This window comes from Mastigoproctus giganteus, chromosome 14 (genome assembly GCF_048544385.1).
Source record: "Mastigoproctus giganteus isolate SK-2022 chromosome 14, ASM4854438v1, whole genome shotgun sequence".
Lineage (NCBI taxonomy): Eukaryota > Metazoa > Arthropoda > Arachnida > Uropygi > Thelyphonidae > Mastigoproctus > Mastigoproctus giganteus.
In genome coordinates this window covers 90,945,657-90,966,847 of record NC_143588.1, presented here as the reverse complement: position 1 = coordinate 90,966,847, position 21,191 = coordinate 90,945,657, and the positions used below count along the sequence as shown (strand labels likewise).

General features: G+C 38.2%; 1 protein-coding gene across 5 annotated transcripts in view; it reads left to right on the top strand.

The window, feature by feature from the left end:
* LOC150075344 (elongation factor 1-delta-like) overlaps positions 1-21,191 on the top strand; it is a 108,425-nt gene that overhangs the window by 62,695 nt on the left and 24,539 nt on the right. For all 5 annotated transcript variants that reach the window (XM_090389210.1, XM_090389209.1, XM_090389208.1 and 2 more), the window contains 3 exons: positions 8,336-8,469; positions 18,670-18,726; positions 21,092-21,155. In XM_090389210.1, coding sequence (XP_090245336.1) covers positions 8,336-8,469; positions 18,670-18,726; positions 21,092-21,155 — 255 coding nt within the window. The remainder of the gene's footprint in view (positions 1-8,335; positions 8,470-18,669; positions 18,727-21,091; positions 21,156-21,191) is intronic.

Sequence of the window (21,191 nt, the reverse complement as noted above, 5' to 3'; positions counted from 1 at the left end):
TTACATTTAATTTTTTTTCCTTTCCGTCACAAGCACAATCAAACAAGAACATTTTTCTCTGTTGCAGAATATCTTCACCTTCTGAACTTTCTTCTGCAGCATCTAGATTTCATGTATCTTCTGCTGTCTTTAAAAAATCAGTGATCTGGATTTGTTTGCTTTTGCTTGAAAGACCTTTGTAAATTCCTTGATATGGAGCTAAGCATGTTTGAAAGCCCCTTTTGAACTTTGTGCTCCTTTCAGTCAAAGGATCTGCATTCAAAAAATAAGATTCTAATTGCTCGGCTATGTTTATGCCTTTCCATATGCTTTTTAGTGTAAAATTTGGAATTTACAAAATTTTCATCTGCACTATCATCTCTGAATTGATTTGGTTTACCTCTGATGCCATTTCCACCAAATTCGCTTTGGCAGTCTCTTTTTCTACCAGTAATTCTTGAATGTCTTCAGTAGTCATATCATCAAAACCTTCCCTCCTACCGACTTAGCAAGTTGTACCACTAATTCCTTTTTCTGCCGGTCCGACCATATTTCCTGAATGAACTGACTCTGGCCATACATTTTTCCAACACTCCGTTAATGTTGACAGTTGATTTTACTTTGACCGATAAAGCTATGATACCGATACAGTCCACAACTGAATAAAGTTTCCATGCCTCCTTCAATAGATTTGGAATCTATTTTTTCCAAAATCCATTGTAACAATTTTCTGATGTAGTGAGTTTTAAAGGTAAATTAAACAAGTTGTATTAGGTGGTAGGAATATTACTTCAACTTTTGGATGGCCTGGCATGTTATCCAATAGTAGTAAAACTGAAATCTAGATTTTTTTTTGCACAAGTTGAATAGCACAGAACCCAATGTGAGGATTTCCCACTATTTTTATTTTAACAGATATTTATTTAAAGTATACCCAGTAAAATAAAATAAAATAAAATATTTCCAGAAGCTTTCGCCGTTATACCATCGAAACCTCCCATCACACAGCTCGCTATGGGCATAGAAGCCAGTATTACCAACCTTCCCGAAGAAACTGCCAACGAGATCCGATTCAAGACTGCCGCAGTCCTCCGCAACACTCGAAAAACGTGCTCAAACCTCAACCACCGCCAACGTGCCGCCCTGTCATCTATAAGAAAAGACAACTCCATCGTTGTACTTCCTGCGGATAAAGGGCGCCGGACTGTTGTGCTGGACCGATCAGCCTACCGAGAGAAAGCCTTGGCCCTATTACTCGATCCTAACGTATATGAACCTCTACCTGATCCTCCCGTTAAAGTCTTGAAACGTCTGGAAGCAAATGTTAATAAACTTGTCCACGCATGGCTTAAAGATAAGAAGATCCCGACCGCGACTCACCATCTTCTGCGTGCTACTGGCTGCCAACTACCACAATTCTACGGATTACCAAAGATCCATAAACCGGGTATTCCTCTCAGACCTATAGTGTCTTGCTGCAGTGCCCCAACGTATGAACTGTCCAAACACATCGCGAGCCTCCTCTCGCCTCTTATAGGTAATACATCTCACACCGTTAAAAACAGCAGTGAATTCATTAACACCATTAAGGACATTTCAATCCCTGATAACTCTGTCATGGCATCATTTGACGTGGTTTCTTTATTCACCTCGATTCCCGTCCAACAGGCCGTGCACTGCGCCAGAAGACTCCTTGAGAGCGACTTAAGCCTCCAATCCAGGACGTCACTATCCACTGATGACATCTGTACCGCCCTCAACCTATGCCTCTCTAGCAGCATCTTCACCTTTGAAGACTCACTCTACAAACAAGTACATGGCACTGCTATGGGTGCCCCTGTCAGTTCCGTAGTAGCTAACATCGCCATGGAAGATCTGGAGAAGCAGATACACCAGAACCCACCTACACCTATTACAACGTGGTGTAGATATGTCGACGATATTTTTACCATAATACCACGTGGTTCTGAAACGGTACTACTAGAATACCTCAACTCTCTATCCAATTTCATCAAGTTTACCGTAGAATCAGAGGTGGACGGTTCGCTCCCGTTTCTGGACGTGCTAGTGCATCGCGTAGGCCCACATCTAGAGACCTCAGTATACCGCAAACCCATGTGGTGCGGTCAATTCACCAACTACGGGTCCGGCCACGCTCCAAGCCATCTCAATAGCACTGCCCGCACCCTGTTCTCCAGGGCCTGGAGCCATTCCAGCACCGACACAATTAGACGTAACGAGATCTCCCGTGTGAAGGCGGACTTAACCAGATGCGGTTATCCATCCCATGTACTAAACAGATGCTTGTTACAGGCACAAGAACTTACTTCCAACCCAAGACCTCCGAAGCAAGTCGGCATATCATCCGCCTACATTCCGTACTATCCAGGAGTGTCAGGACGTATCTCGAAGATCCTGAGAAGTTACAACATAAAATGTGTACAATTACCAGGTAGGAACCTACGTTCACTTGTCTCCAGTGTGAAGACCCCTGTCACACCTGTCTTACGCAGCAATGTAGTGTACCGTATCACCTGTAGGGCCTGTAACAGTTGCTACGTAGGTGAGACATCGAGACGTCTCCAGGATCGCCTCACGGAACACGACAGAGCAATCCGGCTTGCCGAAACTGACCAGTCCGCGCTTGCAGAACATTTTTGGGCTACCAACCACGATCTTGACCCCAAGCGCGACTTTGAGATAGTGGACCACGCGCGACACTTTCGCCACCGCCTATGGCTAGAGTCACTAAACATAATGAACAACCCTAAGGCATTAAATCGCCAGAAAGGCATGCGTATACATCCAATCCTGGAGACAACCGTTTTATTGATGGATGATCACTGGCGCAAGGCAGCACACGTCCGTGCTACAACAATGACGAATGAGTAACGTGCCACACTTTGCTTGTAATGTATTCAAAAATTCTGCCAGTTGAGAAAGGGACACGAGTTCCGAAAGCTTCTGGAAATATTTTATTTTATTTTATTTTACTGGGTATACTTTAAATAAATATCTGTTAAACTATGGACCCCAGTACTCCAGGCCCATTTGTCACTATTTTTATTTTATTTTATTTGTTTTATTTTTTTGCATAATGACTAGCGAGCCAAAAGCAGGGAGTCACAAAAGAGAATGAAAATGCTGAAAAATTATATCCAACATAATAGCAGGATTTTTCCTTGCATAAAAGTTCAAAAATACCTCGTTATGCGTGGTTTGCCGCAATTCTCTGACCGTGTTAGAGCGAAACCGTGTCATATAAGTACCGTGTTGTGCGAGGATTGCTGCAATTTATCAATCGTGTTAGGGCGAAACCGTGTTGTAGAAGTACAGTGTTATACGGGGGTTGCCTGTACTGTTACTATCTCTATGCAGTACGTACTCAAGATGTGGCCTAACCATCACCTTATACAACAGGATCGCTATCTCCTTATCCCCACTGTATAAATTTGTGTATGTCATTGACAAAACCACCATGAGTTGTCTTAGCAGCCTGTCTGCACTGCCCAGAGAACTTCATGTCTGACTGCACAATTATCCCAGGTATTTTTCATTCTCTGCTACCTTGAGTATGGTGCCACATAGTTGGTATTAACTTCAGTTAATACCAACTATGTATTATACCTAATTAGTTAGGAATAACTTTGATATAATTTACTTAATAAAGGCTTTTGATTGACATGGCCTCACATAAATGTATTGTGCAAGTTGGAAAAGTGCAGTATTTGGTGTCTACAGTAGATAATGGGTTGCTGAACTTTGGGAAGACAGTGCTTATACAGGGTGTCTCAAAAATATTGGTACAAACGTTTAGGGGAGGTAGGTAACATCTAAAGGAATGTGAATCGCATAGGAACCCATAACCGGAAACATCACGGGAAAGTAGTAGCAGAGGCACAAGAAGCAGAAATGGCACAAGACAGTAATTAGTGGCAAACATTTATTTGGCATAATATTAACAGTGGAGTATGAGATGGATGCATTTCATGATGCAATTTACACCAGATGCTCAAAGGTTCCACCATGAGATGTGATGCATGCGTGACACCAACGCAGCATGGATTGGCAGACACGGTCTAACACACCTGGAGTTTCTTTGACAGTAGCAGCAGTGCAGACGAGTCTCGCCACGAGATCCATTTCCATCTCCACAGGCGATTCATACACGATAGATTTGAGAGCCCCCCCCCCCCACAGAAAGAAATCAAGGCTCGATAAATCAGGTGAGCGTGGGGGCCAGGCAACGGGTCCACCGCAGCCAATCCATCAACGCCCAAAACGCCTGTTCAAATGGTCACGAACACACCTTCCATAATGGGCAGGCGCCCTGTCATGTTGAAACCAAATGTTGCGTCTCACATTTGCTGGAACATTGTCAAGTAACCCTGGTAGAACTTGTTCAAGAAAGATCCGATATTTAGCGCAGTTCATGCGGGATGGTAACAGGTATGGGCCGACTAAGCAGTCACCGACCATACCTACCCACACATTTATTGTGAAGCGATGTCGTGCCGCATGGGAGTGCACACCGTGTGGGTTGTCGTGAGCCCACACACATGAGATTGAATAAGCCTTCCCGAGTAAAATAAGCCTGATCCGTGAACAAAACATAGGCTGGAAAATTCAAGTCTTGAACACTTTCTTGTAGAAACCACTGTGCAAAAGCTACACGTGCAGGATGATCTTGGGGGAGCAGTAACTGAACCCTTTAGAGATGAAAGGGGTGTAAGGAATCGTCGTGCCAGACACTCTGTACACTGCAACGAGACACTCCTAAGGCAGAAGCAACAGCATGTGTGCTGGTAGTAGGATTATTCTGGACGGCATTCAACACACTTTCTTCCATGGCAGGAGTTTGTGTCGAACGTGGTCTGCCCGCACTACTCCTGGTACCTCTAAATGACCATAATCGCATAAATTTTGATGCACACGTGCAAACAAACGGCAGTCCGGTACATGTCTGTCTGGGAAGCGTTCTCCATAAATTTGTTGAACGGCTCGTCCATTGCCCTCTGCTAATCCATACACTATGCATGTCTGCCAGGTTACAGTTCGTATATTGATGCATGCTCTTCGTGCGGCAACTACTGCTTGAATGAGTAAACCAGAAATTTTCCCTCTCGCGAACTAATGAACAGCGCCGTGTACTGACTTACGGTGACGTTTCCGGTTATGGGTTCCTATACGATTCACATCCCTTTAGATGTTACCTACCTCCCCTAAACATTTGTACCAATATTTTTGAGACAGCCTGTATATCCACTGCTCTGAATGGACTAGTGTTATGAGTTGGGCTCTTTATGTTTCTGTGCTAGGACCCTTGTTTCTGATGTTCATGAATATTGTTGGAAATACTATGAGTGTTATAATATAATTTGCTGATGATGTTAACTCTCAATCGGGTGCTTAAAAAATCACTCCAGGAGGCATACAGAAGGTACCATTCAGGTTTAATTGCTTATTAAATCTATTAGAAATGGCTATTATTTTTAAATTTTTTTTTTTTTTTTTTTTTTTTTTGTGACTACAAGTGTCCTATGGCTTTGGGGTACAGACTACCGATACAATAAATTTTTTTATAAATTTAGAGTTGGTACTACAGTATTTTCTTCTCAATCTGAAATATCAGTACATCATTATTAGGGCCTGAACTGGGAAACTTCAGAAAAGAAATTTCATTGTGTGTCTTCTTTGAGTGTCCTGAAATAGAAAAAGCAGTTTCGTTTTCAAAGTTTATTTTGGTCATTTATTTCCTTGTTAGAATGAGCTGTTCCTAAATTACTCATAATGGAAAAGAGTTAAACCAGCTACAGCAGGGAAGTAGCATTCAAAGATATTATTTACAGTAGATATACTGAAAACTGATGTGTTTATCACAGAAAAATTTGAAAGTTTGCATATTAATAACGAAACAGCATTGTAATCAACACAAGCATTATACACTATACTCAGTCATCTGAAAATCTTCAAAGATGTTGTTTCATGGGTTGTGTGATGGATGCAAAATATATCTACTGAGATATATATATATATATATTTACTGATACTACTGTATATATATATATATATATATATATATACAGTAGACTTTCCGTTAACCGGAATTCAAGCAACCAGCAAAGAATCTTGGAAATAGTAGGTTGTTGAAAAATTAAAATGATACATATTAATTTCTACATAAAATGATTCAAACTTGGCGCACCGCTTTGTGCTGTGATGAGGGACATACGTGCACGCACGTCCCTCATCACATGTTTGTCTTTGTGTAAACATTACCGGTTGATTTATTGTTATTCAAATTCTGTGTTCTCTTTCAATCCCTAGTATGCTGAAACAGGTAGCAAGTAAGTGTAAACGTGTAGTGCTTACCCTCAAGCAGAAAATGGAAATATGCTTCAGAAAGGTGAAAGTCGTGCAGTGCTCATGGAAGAATTTAATGTTGGCTCGTCAATGATCTGTGACATTAAGGCTCAATCTGAGAAAATAAAGGAGTTTTATGCCAAGTCGGAGAGTGACAAGAGTGTAGAGAAGCGTCATACTCTTCATACACCAAGAATGGAAGTGCTTGACCAGGCCCTGTATGAGTGGTTTTCGCTGAAAATATTTGAGGGTGGTTGCATTTCTGGACCCATGTTGCAAGAAAAAGCGAAAGAATTTCATGAGAAAATGAAAATTAAAGGTAAGTGTTCATTTTCAAGTGGCTGGCTTACTCGATTCAAGGTTCGTCACGGCATCCGTAAGCTGGATTTGTCAGGGGAGCAAAAATCGGCTGATTTTCAGGCTGCAGCTTCATTTCGTTGAGGTGTTTAGTGAAATAGTGGAAAAAAATGACTTGACCCCAGAACAGATTTATAATGCAGATGAGACAGGGCTAATGTGGAAGTGTCTGCCTAATTCTACTTTGTCTGGTAGTAATGAGAAGGTAGCTCATGGGTTTAAGCAAAATAAAGAGCGTGAACTGTGCTCATTTGTGCGAATGTATCAGGAAATCATAAACTAAAGCTGTGTGTGTGGTCGGCAAATTTGCTAAACCAAGGTGCTTTAAAGGCATAAGTAACCTTCCCGTACATTATCATGCACAGAGTAACAGTTGGATGGATGCAGGAATCTTTACCAAGTGGTTTCATTATTTGTTTGTCCCTAGTGTTAAAGAAAATTTACAAAAGAAAGGATTACCAGAGAATAGTAAAGTTTTGTTGCTCTTGGATAACTGTCACGCACCTCCTGCTGAAGAGCTAGTTAATGGCAACATTTTCGTGTGTTATCTTCCAGCTAATGTCACAAGTCTGATCCAACCAATGGATCGGGGATGATGCAAAACATAAAAATGTTTTACAGGTGCGACTTCATGCGGAAAATGACTAATTTTGACAGGACAATTCTGGATTTTCAGAAGAAATATAACCTCAAAGATGCTATCTACACTATCAGTTGTGCTTGAGACTGTGAGAAATGAAACTTTACGGAAATGTTGGAGAAAGATGTGGCCAGCTGTGATATTTGAGAAGTCCTCCTCTGTCGAATTTGAGGAGTTTCCAGGCAATAGTGCAGCTGTCGATAGCACTGTTTATGATGAAATCTGAGTTAGTTGACGAAAGGAATTTGCCTTGATGAAGTCGACAACTGGCTTGTTGTGAATGAAGATATACAGTAACTCATACACTGAATACGGAAGACATTATAGAAGCTGTTGTGAATCATGGAAAAATGAAAGTTGCAGAGGAGGAAGAAAGCGATGACGATGTGTGTCAAGTGGGAAAAGTATACTGGCAGAGAGTTACTGCAGCATTTGAAACTTTAATAGCTTTTGCAGAACAGCAACCCTTCTTCACTTCTCAGCATCTTATGCAGCTCCACATCATGCATAACTTGACTTTGTCTGAGAGACGTAAGACCTCAAAGCAAGGTGATATTCGTTAATTTTTGAAGAATGCTGAAAGCAAGTTTGGCAGCACAACATCATCTACTGATGCAGATCCAAAACCATCTACAGACCCTCCTGGTCCTGTCCCAACTACATCAGCAGATCCTGACTATCCTCATGCAATGTCTACCTAGTAAACTTTCTACCTACTGCAACAGTTTTGAGTGTTTTTTTTTTTTTTTTTTTTTTTTTTGTAAGTGACTGTATTCAAAAAGCGGTTTCTATAATAAAACTCAGTTTCTTTAGTAAAATTTGTCTATGTTTGTCTTAATTTTTATAAGTATTGGGCTTAGTATAATAGTCAAGTTTTTTTTTTTAATACTAACTCTCAAGCAACCAGAAACTACAGTTATATGGCATCTACCAATCCGCATAGGTGCCGGTCAACTGGGAGTTTACTGTATATATATGTATATGTTTGTTTTATAGTGATTGATGACCTACAACACGTGGTTACAAGACTTGATGCAAGAGTGTCTAAGTTAGAGAGCGAAGAATCACCAAAACCAGTTCCAGTTGAAATTCCAGCAGCGTCTACACCATCACCACCACCACCAATAAAGGTACAGTAAATCTAGGGAAACAAGGTTAATGATTATTTAATGGGTATTAGAAACTGATAATTATGACCTGACAAATCATTTTAGTTTATAGTGATAAAATTGATTTATCTTGAAATAAAAATACAAATTTTATCAATATCCATGCAGATCAGGTATTAAAGTAATTATTATCACCAATATTGAAATAATATTCTTTAACCATCCAATTACAGTAAAACCATAAATTCAGAATTCTCAAAAATCCAGTTGCTTGTTGAAAATTTTACAAATAAACTTCTCAATGCTGGCATGTGAAGCTGGGAATGCTCTTGTCATGCACAAGCTACTAATGACAGTAGTAACACTATGTAACATAACTTCACCTGTCTATCCTTCCTTAATACATTGTATGTATTGTAACAAAGTTTCTCATCTCCATTTTGTGGGTGATAGGCCTGATGTAGTTGAGTAGATTAATATGAGAGTGTAGTAACATGTTTCAGTTGACTATGGTCAAGCCTGCTAAATACAATTTAATGATTGTATTCTTGTCAGACTGTGAACTCCTGACCCATGTGGCATACTGGAGTATAAGAAGAATGTTTTTCACCCATTATTTGGCTTTATCCTAATCAATAGTTCAAATTTGCCCATTTTATTAGTAACATTCGTGGTTCTGAATAAGTATTTTTATATTATTTACTGCTATAACATATCCCTTAAAGTTTTTGAAGCTTGTCTCTCTAGTTTTAGCTTCCCACCCTCTTTATTATCCTACACTCTGTCTTCTAGTGATAGAAGACTCATTTGCTTATGTAACATCACACAAGAACAGTTTGCTAGCAGAAAGCAAACCTACCATGATTCAGCAATCATGGTAGGTTTGCTTTCTATAAACTATAAACATTGTTTTATAGTTTATAGAAAGTTTCTAAATACTATAAACATTGTAATTACAACTGGCAAAGGTTTCATTGTCATTTGATTGACATTAGAAATATGTGATTTGCAGTAAATACAGTAAAAGTCTGTTGTTACAATGAATGCTGTCTTTATAAAAAAAAAAAAAAATCGCTACAACAAAAATATTTCTAGATCCCAGCTGACTTCCCTTATTACTAATGCTTCATAAATCTCCTTTGAGTGAAATAGTATTAACTGATGAAAAATTCAGTACAACGAATTATTTGTAAAGTCTGGATATGCCTAAGTGTGGTTTACATAAGTGAACATTATGAAAGCCACAATGAATGACCCTCATTGTAAATACAACTATAGGAGAATTCAACTGAATAAAAAAAAAGTTTTAAAAAATACAGCAAAAGAATTCAGTATCCACACCCTTGACAAAGTTGTCCACATTTTTGAATGATTGTGCTCAAATCCAATTTGTTAGGGCACATTGGTGCCATTTTCTCCTCCACCACTCTAAAAAAAAATGACCCGAGATGATGTAGTCTGTGAGATGAAGAATTTGTGCCTACTTTTTTTCCCACCTCAACTTGAAGACCAAATTACAAACTTCTATTTCCATCATTTTGTTTAAAAAAAAAGCCTTAGAGAAACCTGAATTACACATTTTCAATTTATATTAAATGCAAAAAAATTAAATATTAAAAACAAAAATTACCATATTAATATGTACAAAGTCACGATAAGCTATATTTACTATACCATATTTCTATAAGTGTGCATTATTAAAATTTTGTAAAGATAATATTTCTTATACAGGAGAGAGTCGATGTGTTATTTAACTTGGTTTTAGTGGCGGCTGTCAGAAAATTAGAAGTGGCTGGACACATCCAGTTGATATAGATGAACAATGCACTGTTGAGTCAGTTTGGTGTGACATAAGCACTGCGAAAGCAAAAATAAGAGTACGAGTGTGTTATAGGCCTAATGACTCGAATGAGTACAATGAACAATTGTATAGAGAAATAGTGGGCTAGTAAACCAGAATGTCTTATAATGGGGGATTTTAACTTCCCAGATATTCACTGGAACTTGTGGGTTGGTCTCACAAACTAGTAAGACTTTTGTGGATTTATTGGATGATTGTTTTCTGCAGCAGCATGTTCGAGAGGCAACCAGAGAGGGTAATACTCTTGATCTGGTTATCAGCAGTGATCATTCGCGTATTAAGAATTTGCAGATAAAGGAACCGCTAGGTGAGAGTGATCACAGTGTACTGATGTGGGATTTACTTAAAGATATAATTACCATCAGAGGTAAAGGAAAGGGTTTTTGCTTCCATAAAGGTGAGTACAGTGGTCTCGGACAGTTTTTAAATTTTGTACAGTGGGATCAACTGACGATGTTACCAACAGCAAATTCTAAGTGGGAGGCATTCAAGGAATTAATCGTGAAAGTTACTAAAAAGTTTCATACCTATTAAGAAATACTGTTCAAGGTTTAGGCCTAAATGGTTATCAAATGAACTCGTGACAGAGAAGAAAAATTCATGGGATGCATATAAATTATCAAGCGACTCAGAAGCCTATGGCAGATATAAGCTAGTCTGTAATCAGGTCACAAAGGAGGTTAGGCAGGCGAAGGCAGATTACGAGAAATCTTTGGCAAAAGATGCGAAGAAAAACAGCAAGGATTTCTTTACTTATATGAACTCTAAAACTGAATGAGTATTTTGCATCTACATTCACACATGAGGAGTTATTAAGGTTTGAAAATGGCAGAAGGTTATCAAATTGCAGCAGGGTGCTTAATGATTTTGTAATAACTGAGAGCAAAGTGGAGAAGAAATTGTAGAAGTTAAACATAAGAAAGGCACCTGGGGTGGATGGGATCTCATCATCATCAGCCATTTTCAATCCACTGCAGGATGAAGGCCTCTCCAGCAACTTTCCAGTTCCTTCTGTTTTGAGCACTGGCCATCCATTTACTACCCAAAAACTCATGAATCTCATCTATCCATCTCCGCCTTTGTCTTCCAGGTTTTCTTCTAGCTCCTCTTGGGTACCATTCTGTTATTTTCTTAGTCCATCTGTCATCATGTCTTCGAGCTATGTGTCCTGCCCAAGACCATTTTAGTTCTTTAGTTTTGATAAGAATGTCCTTTACTTGAGTTTGCTGCCTAATCCATGTTTCTCTTCTTATCTAACAGTCTGATTCCCAATATAATTCGTTCCATTCTTCGCTGAGTAGTTCTCAGCTTCTCTTCCATTCTTTTGGTGAGTGCCCAAGTTTCACTTCCATAAGTCATGGTGGGGAGTATACACTGATTCATTATTTTACGTTTCAGACAAACTGGGATATTGCTCTTCAGTATGTGACTATATTTCCTGAATGCTATCCATCCAAAATTTATTCTTCTCTTGACTTCCAGGCATTTATCATTATTACAGCTAATAACTTGTCCCAGATAAGTATATGACTACACCTTTTCAATTACTGCTCCTTCCATCATTATTTCCCTTTCCGTGGCATACTTGTTCATCATTACTTTTGTTTTAGCCATATTCATCTTTAGTCCAAAATCCTTACTAACTGTGCATAACTGATTAAGATTTTCCTCTAATTCTTTGGGGTCGTGGCTTATGACCACAATGTCATCTGCAAATCGTAAATGGTTTAGGTACTCTCCGTTCACATTGACTCCTTTCTGCGACCAGTCTAATCTTCTGAAAGCTTCCTCAAGGGCAGCAGTAAACAGCTTCGGAGATATTGTGTCTCCTTGTCGAACTCCTTTCTCGATTTTAAATTTGCTACTGTCTTTGTCTAGTCTAATAAAGGAGGTAGCACTCTCATATATTTTCTTCAAAATCATAATATATGGAGTATCTATGCCTTGTCTTTCCAGTGCCCGAAACATTGCCTTATGCTGTATGGAGTCAAATACCTTTTCATAATCCACAAATGCCAGGCATAATGGTGTTTTATATTCATTTGCTTTCTCCATTAGCTGTGATATTACGTGAAGGTGATCCATAGTTGAGAATCCTGTCCTAAAGCCTGCTTGCTCTTTCGGTTGATTCTCATCAAGTATTCTTTCTAATCTGTTAGTAATGACCCTTGTGAACAACTTGTAGATGTGGGATAACAAGCTAATTGGTCTATAATTTCCAATTTCTGATTTATCTTCTTTCTTATGCAGCAAAACTATGATTGCATTATTCCACTGCTTAGGCATCACACCTTTTCTAATTCACTTTGTGAAGAGCCTTGCCAGTTTTTGTGCTATGTCTCTTCCTCCCAATTTTAACAACTCTACAGTAACTTCATCTTCCCCCGGGGCTTTCCGATTCTTCATTTCCTTCAATGCATGTTCTACCTCATCAGGAAGAATATCGGGTATGTAGTATGTGTTGCTACTTTGCAATCCATCTTCCCCACTGCTGGTATCATTCCCTCGCTCCTTGTATAATTCTCTATAGTAGTCTTCTGCTATTTGAATTATGCCTTCTCTGCTGTTTATAAGTACACCATCACTATTCTTCAGTTTCAGTACCATTTGTCTTTCTGTATTACTGCTCATGGCTGCTGATTTAAATCCTTTGTTTTCCCTTAATGCTTGTTCTACTTTTCTTGTGTTAAATGTTATGTCCTCTCTGAGTCTCTTTCTAATGGCTTTGCATAACTCAGTATACTCAATTTTCTCCCTGTCAGTGTTTTTCTTGCTCTTCATTTGTCGTCTTCAGTTCATCATGACAAGTGTTTCTTGACTAATTTTTTCTTCTTTGGATTTCTGTTTCCCTATAGGTTTCTTGGGCTTTATCACTTTCAGAAAGTTGTAATATTCCTCGTCGATATCTTGGTCCTGAGCAGTCTGCAGAAGCTCAAACTTGTTCTTAAGTTCCAGTACATACTGCTTTTTTCTCCTCTGTTATCTCAAAGACCTTTGTATTATTTACTCGAGTCAGTTTTTTCCTTTCCTACATTTATATCAAGTGTACATCTTACCATTCTGTGATCACTTCCAACATTTACCTTATTCAGAACGGTAACATCATTCACAATATATCTTCTGTTAGTGAGGATGAAGTCGATTTCATTAGTTGTTAATCCATTTGGACTCTTCCATGTCCACTTTCTGTTCACCCTTTTCTTGAAAAAAGTGTTCATTACTGACAGTCCTTGAGATTCTGCAAATTCCACAAGTCTTTCACCTCTTTTATTTCTTTCACCAATTCCAAAATTTCCTATAGTTCCTCTTTCTGCGCTGTTTTGCCTTTTTCCAACCTTAGCATTGAAGTCCCCCATAATAATAGTGTAGTGGGTTTTCTGCTCATCTAGAAGACTTTCAATTTCGGTGTACATTTCTTCAACCTCTTCATCATCATGGCTCGATGTTGGTGCATAAATCATTATAATCTTTAGCTTGTACCTCTTAGAAATCTTGAGTATTAGTCTTGACACCCTTGGTGATGTACTTTTGAATTCCAAAATGTTGTTTTTAAAATCTTTATGGACCAAAAACCCAACTCCACCTTTGCTCCTTTCACTGTTTCCAATGGTGTACAGCAGATTTCCACTTGATAAACTTATAAGTGATTCATTTCTTCTTCTTGTTTCAGCCAAACCGATGATATTCCAATTCATATTTTCTAATTCCTTTTCCAGTTCTAATATCCTGTCTTCACCGATGAGTGATCGTATGTTATAACAGGCCAAGTTCAGTTTCCGTGCATGGCAGCCTGGTCGTACCCAGAGATTCTTAGCACCCTCTGCTTCCACTCTGATCCTCTCGCTGCCGTAAGAGGGAGAGTGAAAGCTGCTGGGGACTGAGGGCCATTTGTATTGTTGTGCTCTCATATGCTGGAGGGTTTGGTCTTTCCTCTTCACGCTGACCAGGCATCTTGAAGAGAACCACTCTACACATTTGTTGCCACCTAAGTGACGTAACAGGGCTTACCATCGAGAAGGTGTGCATGAGTGGATTTTAGGGAGGCAGGCCAACCGGACCTCTCCTAAATCTTCTGTAATAGAGAGATATTGGATCCATCAGTGTTTTAGGCTGAGTGTCTGATAACACACAGGATACCTGTTCCCCTCTAAGCCCCTAACCTTTAATATAATTGGATAGATGGGATCTATCCAGTTATATTAAAGGAGGCAGCAAAGCAACTAAGCAAACCCTTAGCCATAATTATGAGAGCATCCTTGGACTCAGGGGAGGTCCCCACGGACTGGAGATGTGCAATTGTATCCCCAATTCACAAAGGGGGATCGAAGGGTGACAAGAGTAATTACAGACCAGTTAGTTTAACTTCTGTTCCGGATAAAATAATGGAGTCACTGGTTAAAGATGCATTGCAAGATCATCTAGACAAGACTGCAGCAATAATTCAGACACAGCATGGGTTTGTTAAGGGAAAGTCTTGTCTGACAAATTTGATAGGATATTATGACATGGTTACAAAGGAACTGGATGCAAAAAATAATTTTGATATCATATATTTGGATTTCAAGAAAGCTTTTCACACTATTGTACAAATTGGAGCAGAATGGTATTAAGGGTAAGTTGCTACAATGGATAAAAGGATGGTTGAGTGGGAGAAGACAGAGGGTGGTAATCAATGGGTGCTGCTCTTCGTGGACTAATATTATTAGTGGAGTCCCGCAGGGTTCGATGTTGGGTCCACTGTTGTTTTGTATATTTATCAATGATATTGATGAAGGTATATCAGGCTTAGTGTCGAAGTTTGCAGATGATACAAAGGTTGGCAGGGTTGTTAATGACAGTAATGGCAGCGTGCTACTGCAGCAGGATCTAGAAAATTTGGGCAGATGGGCTAAGAAGTGGCAACTGAAGTTTAATCTTGACAAACGCAAAGTACTGCATATGGGTAGAAGTAACCCCAGATAAACATACCAACTGTGTGGTACTACACTTAAGGTGGTAGAAAATTAAAAAGACCTGGGAGTAATTGTGCAGTCAGATATGAAGTTTTCTGAGCAATGCAGACAGGCTGCCAGAGCAGGTCATGGGGTTTTGTCAATGATATATAGGAATTTTGCTAGCAGGGAAAAGGAGGTGATTGTCCCTCTGTATAAGGCAATGGTCAGCCATGCCTTGAGTACTGCGTACAGGTCTGGAGGCCTAATTTTAGGAAGGATGTAGATTTGCTTGAGCATGTACAGAGAAGGGCAACAAGATTTGTGAGAGGAATGAAGGGATCCTCTTACCAAGAGAGGCTTAAGTTCTGCAAATTGCAGTGGCTGGAGACTAGGCACCTGTGCAGTGATCTGATTGACGTGTATACGGCCTTGAATGAGTTGAGCACGCTGAATTCTGATAGGATCCTTCCACTTGTTCAAAATCGAACCTAAGGGGGCATAAATTCAAATTAAGAAAAGACAGATGTAGAATAGATGTGCGGAAATTTGCCTTTAGCCAGCGGGTGGTTAATTGCTGGAACAAACTTCCATCTGTCGTGGAAGTTTGTAGGTTAAATAAATGTAAGGAGGAACTGGACAAGCATTTGGAGGGAATGGTGTGATATATATATTTTTTTTTTCCCCGGCTGATGCTGCATAAGCTCATACACTTGCTTTCTTGCATCACATGCCACTACTACTACATAGGCACAAAGACAGTGCAGGTCTGTGCATATGCTGATAATGTCACTATTATCAGTAGGACTAAAGGAGCACTAGAGGAAACAGTGGCCAGGCTGGATAGTGAAGCACAAAGTAGAGGACTTAGGATAAATGAAGCAAAGACAAAATATGGAAGTCCGGAGAATGGCAGATAACACAGAAAATTTAAGAGCCAGCAGCTTCTTGATTTTTGAACATGATCAAACAACTCGTTTGATCATGTTCAAAATTTCGCCTGTCTAGGTTCGCAGATAAACCAGTCCAACGCTATTACTAATGAAATTAAGTCCCTTATCCTGAGTGGAAATAGATGCTTCTATGCACATGAAAAACTAATGAGGTCCAGAGTATTGAACAGACATTTAAAATTAAGAATATACAAAAGTCTCATTAGACCAGTTATAACATACAGTTGTGAAGCTTGGACATTATCAAGTAAAGATTAGCAGTTGTTGAGAGTATTCGAGCGTAGAATTTTGTGAAAAGTCTTTGGGCCCATGCAAGACATTAGTGGATCCTGAAGGATCAGAATGAACCATGAACTTGACAATCTTATTCAGGGTGCAGACATTGTCATATTTGTGAAGAGCCAGCGACTTGCCTGGTTAGGACATGTTATGAAAATGGATGACAGCAGAACAACTAAGAGGTAATGAAATGGAAACCTACCAGTAGGAGAGCAAGAGGAAGAGCATGGAAAAGATGAATGGATGATGTACAAAAGGACTTAAAGATCATGAGAATAAGAAGTTGGAGAAGTTTGACTTCTGGGAGGGCTTACTGATGGAACATCGTTGAGAAAGCTAAGACCCACCATGGGTTATAACGTAAGAAGAAGAAGAAGAGTCAATAATCTGAACTAATTGGGACTGGGGGTAGTTCGGACTTCTGATTTGTTCGGATTTTTGAACTTGCAAAAAATATTGTTCTGAAGACTAAAAAAAAAAAAGGTTTAGTAAGTTTAGAAATAAACACTAAGTTTTACTTGAGGTATTTTTATTCATAGGGTAACACAAAACAATTGGAACTTTCAGCCACAATAACATGTGTATAGGATTTTAACGAAAATAATTGCTTATTTTTTGCTGCACCATTTTTGAACTTAGTTTCTTTCTTGCCAGATCCTCTCTCTTTTCAGTAAGAGTAGTTGAGTTGGTCAGCATTCAGTTTGTTTACCGATTTTAACGTCTCATTTAATTTTGTTAATTGGCAAGTTAATAAATGTGTAAATTTGTGCTTTATATCTTCTTTTTTATAGCCTGTGGATAATATATCTCCAATTTTCACTTATTAGAATTGCCGTTTAATAGAATCAAAATTCAATTTGCAAATGTGATCACAATAGCCGGTGCTTACTGTAATTATTTTATGGTACCAGCATAAAAAAAAAAATAAATGCTGGCTCCTTCAGATTATTGGATAATTCAATAATCTGAATGTCAATAATATCGAATTATTGACACTCTACTGTAATTACAATATGCTTTCAAAAAAGATTTTTTTTTTACTATTTTATAATAGTGCAACTGCATATGTACAGTGGATTCCGGTTATTTGGGCCATCGGTTAATTGGGACAGCCTGAAAATAGCCAGGATTTACTTCGCTTAATTGGGACAAAATGCCATTTAATCGGGGCAGGAGACCGGAGCACTGGAGATTACCCTACGCTTGTCTCCCACCGTACCACGTAGTTCGGTTGGATTTCTGGAGGTCACATCCATAAAACAATAAAAACAATTAGCAGTCACCTGTTTATCGGGCTTTTCTGTTAGTACAATCTATCATAAATGGATAATAAACTCTATCTTATTGAATTTACGATAATACTGACAGCTGGAATTCTGTGGGTTATTATGGTAAAATGTGTTTACACTTCCATGGAATCTTCAATCATATAAAAAAATAAATTTTCAGAATCTTCTCTTCATTCTTATTTTTAAAGCTTTGTAACTCGTTACTCCGTTCCCACTTGCACATATTATGTTACTTGCAATTTGTGTATGCCATGTTTTTTGTTATTGATTGCTTATCTTTTTTACTGTTTTAAATTTTAACCCCCACCCACAAATGTCAGTGAACAGAAATGTCAACTAGTTTAGTTAGTATGTACATATTACAGTACGTATTAATTATTCCAATTATCACGTATATTCTTCTGAATTGCACGTATCATTTAATTTTTTAATTGGTAAGGTTACAAGAGTAAATTTGTGCTTAATATATCTTTACTTTTATAGCCTGTGGATAATATTCCTCCTATTTTCGCTAATTAGAATCGCTGTTTAATAGAATTAAAATTCAATTCACAAACGTGATCACAATGACTGGCACTTGCTGCACATTGTATAGTGAACGGTACTTTACTGTGGCGAATTCGTCGTAACGTGATTTTGATTGTACAGTGAACTAATTGTAAAGGGGAGGTACATGTATATTTAACTATTTACGTGAAACTTCGGATAATTGGGGCAGCCGCTTAATCAGGCCAAAATGCACTAGTCCTGATGTGTCCCAAATAACCGGAATCGACTATTTTCAAATTTTAGCTTGGTGTTTTTTTTTTTTTTTTTTTTTTAAATCTTCATTTGTTCTTTTCTGTATTTCATTTCTCAATTCAAGGATACTGATATTTCATATAAATTATGTGCTTTAAATATTTCAGAACTCTGTAAAGCAGGAAGATGATGATGATTTAGATTTGTTTGGTTCAGATGAAGAGGTAAAAAGTGTTTTCTTATTTCAGAAACTTAGAAAATTACAGTTAGTTTATATATTTTTTATTTCTAATTGATCTTTGTATCTTATGACAAAACAGTCTAGTCTTAAGTTTTAATGCTAGATAAAGATACAGGATCCACTTATTTAGGTGAAAAAAATAAAATAAAATAAAAACATTGAATGAAAAATCTTTTGTAAAAGAAAGCATTGCTTGTTATTTTTGAACATGACAGATAAATAAATTCCAGGGTTTGTATTTCAAGACTTTCTGATAATGTAAAAATCTAGGGTTCAAAATAAGCTAAGTGTGTAAACACATGTCCAAAACACTTTATTTTGGAGTTATTAAACTTTCAGAAAGGCATACAAACATAGCAGTCTTTAATTTTTAAATTCATGTACTTGATGTCCTTGCACTTGGACATGGACCTCAACTCATTGAATTAAGTGAATACCAGACAGTCTTGCAGTTGTGCAGATTGTTTCATGGCCATGTTCTTTTCTTCAATTCTGTGATATTGTCAACTTCTGTTTCATATATCAGCCTCTTTAAATGACCCCACTGTAAGTAGTCAAGGCAGGGGCATCAAAATCAGCAGGAATTGCCATCATGTATAAACCACAGTTTGCCTTACAAAGGAACATCTTAAGGAATACCAGCAAAATATCTTCTAAAAAGTGTCTCTTGCTGTGGAAGAAAATATCCTGATTAACTGATCAACAATACTACACCTGTTGCTAATAGTGAATTGCTTTTGATGAGCCATTTCTGTTACGGTATGCTAATTTTCTTCCCACTTGTACAAGTTGATAATTCTCTCCTGCACAAAGCCCACTTCATTAGTAAACTGTGTCCAAATTGCAAAACCTGGACTTCGTTATGGTGATAGAACTGTTGTCATTGCAATTAGTCCATTAGAGTCAGGAGGTCTGCACTTACTGCAGATTAAAGGAGAAGAGTTATATCACCAAAGAATGTACTGAACAGACATGAGGGTGCTGTAGAGGGGCACCAGTTTTTGAGTACTTGTCTGAAACTCTGGACATGGTACTTACTCTTTTTGCACTATGGCAAGAATTTCATCTTCAGTGTCTTGATAGTAGGCTTGCAGTTTCCCTGTTATCCTTGCAGCATGAAATGTACTTCTTTTCTTCAGATCCTTTTGTCAGCCAGAAATGTTTGTCAATTTAACAAGCATCTTTTGTTAGAAAAATTTGTGTGGTATAATAGTTTTACTTCAAGTTTGTTTGTTTGTTATTTGGTTTTTAGGAGCATTAGCAACTAAGGCCATATTGCTCTGGGATATGCGGTGGTCATTCCCTGACCTTTCCGCATCCTCCGTATTTGGTGGTGACGGGCTCAAACCCCGGTCTAATCAAGAAGCGTGTGCTACGCACTGCTGCTCCTTCCCACCTGGCTACGGAGGTGCCTTTTACTTCAAGTGCATTCCTTCCTGTGAGACCACGTGTGAGGTGCAAATCTGCATTCCCACTTGGAAAATGAAGTCTTTTCTGTGAAACTAAACAACATTGTCACCAAATGCATCCCAGCAAATAAGTGATAATATGTACAGAGAAGATATACTGGAATGTATTCTCTCTTGGAGAGAGGAAGGGAAGGGAGCATGTGCACAAAAGCTTTCTTTTCATTTTGAGATTGTATTATTTTTAAGAAAGCAATAGTATTAGTGTTTTATTTACTGCCGTTCCTGTCACATTCACACTTCTGTTCCTTTTATTCTGAGTTAAGGATATGACTTCATGAGAATGATAACTCTTAATTGATACATTTTTGGACACATGCTTATGATTCCCCTCACCCCGCCCCATTTGGAACTTTAAAATGCATAATAGAATTGGATCCAGATCAACCTTTTTTTTTTTTATCCTGTCAACCCAGAAACTCCTCCCCAATTTGGTAACCATTAGGTAGCCATGACCATGTGATTATTTAATTTTATATCATTCTCTTTATAGCCGTTATAAGGCATTTTTAATTCTAGGCTGATAAAGAGTAAAACTTCCATTTGAAAGCTTCCTAGTGTGTTTAAATGTTTGTATGTTTCTGGCAGTTGTACAGATATAAATTATATATCCTGTTAATTAAACAGTGTCAGCTAGTGTCTCACAGTAGTTAGTATAATTGAGTTTAGAAATTATTCAAAGCATTCATAAAAGAAATTTAGCAGAGTGCTTTACAAGACAGTGTACTTCTGGACTTGGAAGAGGCCTCAGTATTTTTATATAGCACATATTACTTTATATAATGACTTATTTATAATTTCCATTAATGTTGCATGTTAATTTTTCTTTTTTCTTAAGTTACATTAATATTATTTTGAAATGTTGAAATATTTTGATAATAGGATGCAGATGCAGCTAGAGTGAAAGAAGAGAGGCTTAAGGCTTATGAAGAGAAAAAATCTAAAAGTAAGCTACATACATACACTAAGCCAATATTTACTT